Below are 8,283 nucleotides of genomic sequence, written 5' to 3'. Positions count from 1 at the left end.
AACTCACACTTTGCCACTGAGAACAGACATATCAAACAGATTTCTTTATTTTTTTTTAAAGAAACAAATGACAAACATTCACCAGTAGCATGACAGCCTTCTTGGCTTCAAAAGGGCTGCAGCCAAAATGGCTTCTGCCTCAGTTTTAAATTCCTCCCCAGCCCAGACAAAGCACCTCTGGTGTTCTTGGCCAACTTGCAATAAAAATATTAGTGTTTTTTTTTTAGTCACAGGAATTAGAAGCCCCGCACTGTGTCTCTTTCATCATAACCAATCACTACCTTCCTTTGTTGGCTTTTCTCTCCTTTTGCAGTGAGACAGAGGATCAAAAAGGATTAGGAGCCCAGATGCAGGTGAAATCTAGTGAGGGGGAGTAGGGAAATATGCTGCCATTGTATTTAATCAGTAATTTTAAACAGTATTTTAAAAGACTGTTCCTTCACCAATGAAGAATTGTCCCCTATTGCACTTTTTCATCAGGTAGGAGCCTGTCCTAACAGTTAGGAAGTTTCTTAAAATGTTCTGCCCGCCTCATTTAATTTCTTCTAGTTCTAACACCTGGGACAATAGTGAATAGAAACTCTCAGGTCTCTACGATTATTGACTTTTAAACTGTACCCATGTAGCAGTCACTGTTTAGCCAGGTTATACCAATGACATCTGTTCATTTCAAGCTTTCCTTAAAAAGTCAGTTCTCCCAGCCCTTTTAACATTTCTTGTTTCCCTTTGACTTAAAACCCTGGACCTCCCCCTGGCTAAGCTCATGGCAACCATGAATATTAAAGTGGGTTAACAGGTTCATTTAAAATGTGGGGGGAGGAGGCTGCTGTTTAATTAAAGTACACATTTTGTACAGTAATTTCCATGCTCAATGGAGTTCGGGTGAGTTTTTTAAGCTTTTATTTTTGTCAATTTTTCAGAAGAACAACAACAGCTACCTCTAGCAAATGCTGTTATGTGGGATTACCCATAGACTTAACAGCTGTATCTGCAACCTGTACTCACAGAGCTCACACTTTAGTCCAAACTGCTTTCCAACCTTGTTGATCCGCACCATGGGCGTATCACCAATTTTCTCCAGGATGCTTGGCAGGATGTTTGGTGTTTTTGACCTAACACACACACACAAGCATGATTCTTGACAATGACAACAAGCAGGTCATACAAGAGCACTAGGCTCAATTCACTCCTTTCACTACTTCATTGTTTTCAAAGTACTTTTTAAAACCTATTAAAGTTTAGAAAAGCCAGAAAACCCCTGATCCAGAACCTGTGCGATAATTGGTCATCAGCCAGGTGTCATGGATAGACTAAAATATGTTGCATTTACTTCAAGCATCAGATAGTTTGGCATCATCGTTACAAACCACTTCACCAGATGAATGGATGAATAAACAATTTAAATTATTTACCTGATTACAACAACTGCTTCACCAGGTTACTTAAAATGAGTTCATTTTGGTTCAGCGTCTCTAAACAAGAGCTTGACAGTAACTGAGTGATTACATATTGTTGTGAATATTTTTAAAAGAATAGAAAGAGGTCTAATTTATTAAAGCTGGTTAAGAACAGAGTTTTCCAGCTTGGAAGAAACAGGTCCTAGTTTTAAGAATATTTTACTTAAGACTATTTCACTCTAGAGTGGTCACTGGAGCAAGAGCCTAAATAATACTCAATGAAATGGCCAGAACCTAGCCTCCCACCTCACAGGGAAGCATCTTAACTACCAATTTGAGGAATTATGCTCACTTTTGCTACCTCTTTCTGACTCAGTGAATCTTGAACATTTTTCTGCACAGTGACACATCTTTACCACGGTGCATGGCAAGTGCCCCCACCTAGATTAGCCTGTAGCCTGATGGTTGCAGCCCTTTTGGGAGAGGGAGTTTGGGGAGAGATGTAAACTGGAAGCATCTCAAGCTGAGGAGGTATTTAATCACAGGTCTCCCACCTCCCCGGCAAGTGGTCTAGCTACCTCACCACCAACACCACCCCTTTGTCCTCTTGTAGTGTTTTTAAAATAGAGCAACTGCAACTGTATTTTTTTAGAGAGCCCCCATCCTGTCAGATGTGCACTGACACTGCCCAAGACTGGGTCCCTTAGGCTGGATACTTAGGGCATCTTTACACATATTTGGTGGGGGGTGTGTTTTAATTAAAGTGGCCCTTGGAGTTGTTCTAATTAAAGTGCCCACAGTATGTCATGTATTCAGTGTCCTGTGCTTCAAAATGGCAGTGGGGGTGCTTTAAATAAAGCTCTTCAACAAGTTTTAATGCACCCCAGATGCCATTTTGAAGCACAGGGATGCTGAATACATGACACACAAAAGCTGCTGGAGCGTACTAATTAGCACACTCCAGCAGACTTGAGTCTGCTCTGACATGCTGTAATTATAGTGTGTCAGAGCAGCATCCCTGCATGTCTATAGGAGCCCTTAGTTCCTGGATCCTGACCATGCTTAGACATTAGATAGGTACCAAGCGATTGAGACTTGACCAGTTCTGGGTATACACAGGCACACACTGAGAGAACATTAAGGCAATAATTTAAGATGCTCAGTGAGTTCAGGTGCCACCAGTTGGGTGACAGCTGAGCAGGAGTTTTATGGATCATGATGTTGGAGTTGTCTATATTCTGCTTAAATCCTGCTCAAGCAGGGCACCCAAGTTCTTAACTATATCTAGCCTCAGATTCCTGGTCATCTTATTAATGTTCTGCCTGCAATTTCTTTTAAGCTAGCGATGTGTAGGTAAAAGGAAAGGGAATGTGTAATCATGACAGAATGAAGGAGTTAGGAAGAGAAACAACATATACACTTTAAAGGCACAAGAACTGGGTCACAGCAGGATCACCCACTGGAGGCATCATCTTACTCAGCAACAGCTAGAATGATCCCTGTCCTCCTGAACAGCTGCTTGCTTAAATCAAAGAAAATTCAGAGTTTGGGAAACAGAGAGTGAAGTCCTGACTTCACTGACAACCCTTTGGGAGTTTGCTACTAGCTTCAGCAATGCCAGGATTTCACCCAGAGCATCTGCACCAGCATAAATTATTTAAAAAAACACTAATTAACTAAACTGATGCAAACCCATCCTATAACACAAACTAAGTTAAAACTGTTATCACTTTGGTTTGAACTGGCCAATTAAAGCTATTTTTAGTTAAACCTATGAAATTCTTGGAGGGGACCAGCTCCTGCTTAACAAAGCAGACAGAGCAGAAACAGCGGTATTACTTACAAAGTTGAATGATAATGAGGGGATTCTGAAAGGGGTTTCCCCAGTTTCCAGGTACACTTGCTAGGTGTATCAGGTCGGATCCATTTCCTTTCTTTCTCCCCAGTGTTACAGGGCTCCTTCTCCAGTCCTCCATTCTGCACACAACTGGCAGACAAGTGAGGGCAAGAATGTGTGTCCATCTCAGGTTTGGGAGGGACAGAAGGCATCGGATCCTTCAAAGAGAAAAAAGAGCCTGCCATTACTCACCCTTACCAAAAGCTATTTGCTGGTCAACGGCAAATATCATTCAAGTCCACAACAGTATCAAATCATTGGTGTTGCTGCTGCTGTCACTATTATTATTACACACCCCTGCACACTGGCATTTCTTCTTCTTTTGCAGCTTAGCTAACCTTTGCCTGGAATTTCACCCTGTAGATATGTAATACTAACATGATACATATGTCAGACTACTTAACTCAGTCATTGGCACTAAATCCCAATGGGATACATAAAGTGATATATTATTATAGAAGCAACTCTATATGATGGTGGTGCCAAGATACACTATGTCCTGCTACTGTCTTGCCAACATTAAGCAAAATAAAACATATGCTTCCTGGAACCTGTAGCTCTCCTTAGATGCACCATGGATTTATAAAGTGGCATGATGATACTTTTAGTTTTGTTTACAATTTCCTTCTTAATAATCCCTAATACTGTTTGCCTTTCTGATGGCTGCTGAACACTGAGCTGATGTTTTTAGTGAGCTGTCCACAATGACTCCCAGATCTCTTTCCTGGATGGCAATAGCTAATGTAGAACCCAACACAGTGTAGTTTGGGTTATTTTGAGGTTATTTTGGCCCAGGTGCATCACTTCACACTTATCTACATTGAATTTCATCTAACATTTAGTTGTCCATTTGCTCAATCATGCTTAGTTCCTCACAGTCCACACTGGTTTTTACCACTTTGAATAATGTTGTGTCATTGGCAAATATAGCCACCTCACTATTCATCCCCTTTTCCAGATCAATTCTGAAAATGTTAAACAGACCTGTTCCCAACACAGATCCCTGGGGGACTCTGCTGTTTACTTCTTTCCATGCTGAAAACTGATCATTTATACTCCATTTTTACTTTCTTTGAGCCAATCTCTAATCCACGAGTGGACATTCCCTGTAATCCCCGACTACCTAATTTAGGTATCAGCCTCTGATAGGGGACCTTTTTTGGAAGTCCAAGTATAATATATCAACTGGATTGCCCTGATCCACCTGCTTATGGACACACTTAGAGAACTCTAGTAAATTGGTGAGATATGATTTCCCTTTGACAAAGCCATGTTATGTTCGCTAGCAAGTCATGTTCATCCATGTGCTGAACAATTCTATTTTTTATTTTTGTTTTTACCAGTTTTCTAAAAGCAGAAGTTAGGTTCACTGGCTTGTAATTCCCTGCAACCCCACTAGAGACTTTGTTTAAATTGGCAACCCTCCAGTCCTCTGGTACTGTTTTTAGTGATAGGTTATATACTACAGTTAGTTCAGCAATTTTTGAACTAAGATCCTTCAGAACCCTAGGGTGAATGCCATCAAGTCCTGGTGATTTTCTACTCTTTAGTTTATCAGTTCCTCTGCAACCTCATCTATTGAAACCTCAGTTTGGGTCAGCTCTACTAACTTGTCCTTAGCATCTTCCACAATGAACACAGGTGCAAAGAATGCATTTAGTTTCTCAGAAATAGCTCAGTCATCCTTTAGTGCCCCTTTTACATCCTGAACATCCAATGGCCCAGCTGACCCCTCTGGCTTTGGTTTCTAATGTACTTAAAGATTTTTTTATTGTCACCTTTTGTGTCTCTAGCAAGCTTCTCCTCAAATTCTCTCAGCTTGTCTCATTCCAGTTTTACATTTGATTTGCCAGTTTGTGCTCCCCCCATTAGGATTTGACTTCAACTTCTTGAAAAAAGCATGTTTTCTGCTTATTACCTCTACAACTCTGCCATTAAACCACGCTGGCTTTCTTTTGGTCCACTTTCCGTTTGTTGGGGGGGTTTTTTTATTTGCAGTAAGCATCTACTCTGTACATCCAGTATGGTGTCCGTAAGCAGTTCCTACGCTGCTTGCAAGTTCCTCACCTCCTTAGGGGCCCTTTTTAACTTCTCACTTCCTCATTTTGGTGAAGTCTCCCTTTTTAAAATCACAGATGACTGTGGTAGATTTTCTTCTCATCTCCCCTCCTACATGGACCCAATTGCATTGTGGTCACTGTTGCTGAGCAGCTCAGTAACGTTTTACACCAAATCCTGAGCATTGCTTAGGACTAGGTCAAAAATGGCCTTTTCTCTTATACGTTCCAGCTCTAGCAGAAGTTCTTTATAACATCAAGAAATTTGGTCTCTGTATCCTGACTTGATATTACATTGCCTCAGTCTATTTATGGCTGGTTGAAGTCCCTCATCATTGCTGTGTTTTCTGCTGTTGCAGCCTCTCTCATCTCCCTTTGCATTTCTTGCTCATTACTGCTATCCCAGTCTGGGGGTCAATAGTATGTTTCTAGATGTACTTTTTTCTATTTAAACTCAGGATTTCTATCCACAAAGATTGTATGATACCACTCTTACAAGTTGAAAAATCTACCCTATTTGATTTTATGCAGTCTTTGATGTAAAGTGCAACTCCTTTGATGTGGAGTATGACCTACTCCATCATAGCTATATAATTTGTATCCTGATATTAAAGCATCCCATGGATTTTCCTCATTCCACCATGTTTCAGAGATACCTATTATGTCAATATCATTATTTACTGCTAAGAATTTGAGTTCTCCCCCCTTGGATCTTAGACTTCTAGCATTGATATAAAAGCATGTTAACCATTGCATATTAACCAATTACTTCCAATGTCTGATCAGTGCAATGGCAGGACAGCAATCTCATCTCCTTTGCTTTTACCTATGGCATATTGCAAGGGATTCTTATGTTTGTGGTTTGTGCCAGGCGGTAGAGTTGGATATTTGAGCGGTCAGTAAAAACTTTATCAATTAACTGGTCAAATAATGTGTTAAAACAGTAAAGAGAGAGACTTGAATCTTCACTAGGTTAGATACTTAGGCTGTTACAAAAATCAAATTAGTTGTTATTTAAGAAATAATGAAACGGAATTCTAAAAAAATGAAATGAATTATGATAGCTTAAAATGTCAGGCAAGTACAATTCTGAATGGCATTCAATAACGAACAGCTCTCTTCTTTGGCTCTTACCCTGGACACCCAGGGTCAGCTCAAACAATTATAAAATTAAAAAAGAAAAGAAATTAAAGCACATATAACAACTATAATACACCAAATCCAGTTTTTAAATGTAGGTAGGCTAAGTAGGCAACAAGCCAACTCTTTAAGCATCTTGCTGTTTGAATCTTCCTGTTCCTGTTTGGAGATGAATGCAGGCACGGCCAATGGCAACATTTCTATGCTGCTGGTTTGGGTTTTTCCTTCAGCACAGAATAGCTCCTGTAGCTCCACATGGCTTAAAATGGGGGCAGGGTAGTAGCATAATTAGGGGTGGGTGAACAAGGCACCAACTTAGGAAGGGTGCCAGAATTGTCCCCCAGCACTTCAGTGTCTACTCCAGAAAAAAAAAAAATGGCTCTTGCATGGACACTGCACTGCTACTGTAACAGCAATTGTTGGGGTGGGCAGACTATGATGTGGATGCAGCAGTCGGGGGCTGTTTGAGTCTCTGGTAAGTCTCCCGAGTTTCCTCTCCACACCCACCAACTCTTCTCCCAGCTCTCAGAACACCTCCCTGAGCATCTCCACCCACACTTCCCTGCCCATGTCTCCACAGTCGTCTCCCCGCTCTCCTGCAGGACTTACCTGGACTGCATGGGTGACTGACTGGTGCCTCCTAGCTCTGGGGGGGCACCAGCTGCTGATCACCAATGGGGGAGGTCCCCCAGCGGCCGATCACTGACCTGGGGGGGGGGGGGGTCCAGCAGGGGTCGATAGCTGCCATCAGCAAAAATGCCGGCACTTATTGTGGGGGAGGAGGGGGCGCACCGACCAGTGCTCCCCATGCTGGAGTGCAAACCTTGCTCATTACACCTTTGAGAAGGTGGGGGAGGGAGTGGAAAAGGCTGAAAAAACTCAGGAAAGAAGAACAAGGTGGGGAGAGGTACCTGCTCCTAAATGGGATGTGTTTGTATCTCTTGACTCTTGTCGCTGATGAAATGGAATAAAAACTGATCAACTGACAGGATGGCCGGGACAAGTGTTTACAATGGGACTGTCCCAGCAAAAGCAGAAGCTTTGGTCACCCTATTCATGGAATATTTAACAATATTTGAGCATAAGCAAGTAATAGGCAGTCAGCTGACTATATCTGACTGATCCACTGACTGGCTTGCCAACCCTACCTGGCAGGGGAAACACGATGTATCTGGGTCCATGAAGGCAGTTTTCCTTAAGCATGCTTAGAGATAACTGCTCTTCTGGCGTGGTTTAGTACCCAGCGAGGTTTTGGGGCTTTAAGCCCACTTTATGGAACTGGGAGGCCATATGGCTGAGAGCAGGTGAAACTTGCGGGCATCCGAACCCCAAACCTCCGGGCTTGGGCCTGCACATAAGATGCCTGCCAAGGACCTTGGAAACATCTGAAGCCTGAGGTGAGGGTGGAGGACATTTGACGGCTGTAGGACCACTTATGGTTCTGGACTGACTCATGGATTTGGACTTGATTTGGCTTGGAACACAAAAAAAGTCCTTAAAAATCAATCAATCAATCTTGGGAGTAGGGAATGAAGATTTAAAGTGGCAATTTTGATAAACCCCTTGGTTCACCAGTGACTGCTGAATACAGAAGACCAGACTCAATGGCCTGAGAGACCTCCTTCAGCCTTTTGTTTCCCTCTCCCCCTGTGGGTCAGAGACTGAGACTTATAGGGGGCAGAGCTGTGCAGCCAGCCCTGCCGGCAGCGGGAGGAGTGGGGGAACCCCTCCAGTGTAGAGCTGCTCCTAGCTGGGTAGACCCCAACTTGAGGGGAGCCTGGGGCCAGGCTGG

The 8,283-nt window shown here is 42.5% G+C and overlaps 1 protein-coding gene across 5 annotated transcripts in view; it reads right to left on the bottom strand.

Annotated features, from left to right (window-relative positions):
• Positions 1 to 8,283, bottom strand: part of LOC109302962 (cystathionine beta-synthase-like) — a 66,297-nt gene that overhangs the window by 39,634 nt on the left and 18,380 nt on the right. For all 5 annotated transcript variants that reach the window (XM_019524941.1, XM_019524938.1, XM_019524942.1 and 2 more), the window contains 2 exons: positions 3,241 to 3,452; positions 1,006 to 1,112 (listed from right to left, as the gene is read on the bottom strand). In XM_019524941.1, the coding sequence (XP_019380486.1) occupies positions 1,006 to 1,112; positions 3,241 to 3,452 (319 nt within the window). The remainder of the gene's footprint in view (positions 1 to 1,005; positions 1,113 to 3,240; positions 3,453 to 8,283) is intronic.

The sequence above is a fragment of the Gavialis gangeticus genome, unplaced genomic scaffold (genome assembly GCF_001723915.1).
Source record: "Gavialis gangeticus isolate Ggan-Ray unplaced genomic scaffold, GavGan_comp1, whole genome shotgun sequence".
In the NCBI taxonomy this organism is placed as follows: domain Eukaryota; kingdom Metazoa; phylum Chordata; order Crocodylia; family Gavialidae; genus Gavialis; species Gavialis gangeticus.
The sequence above is the reverse complement of the archived record's forward strand: the minus strand, read 5'-3'. Positions and strand labels throughout refer to the sequence as shown.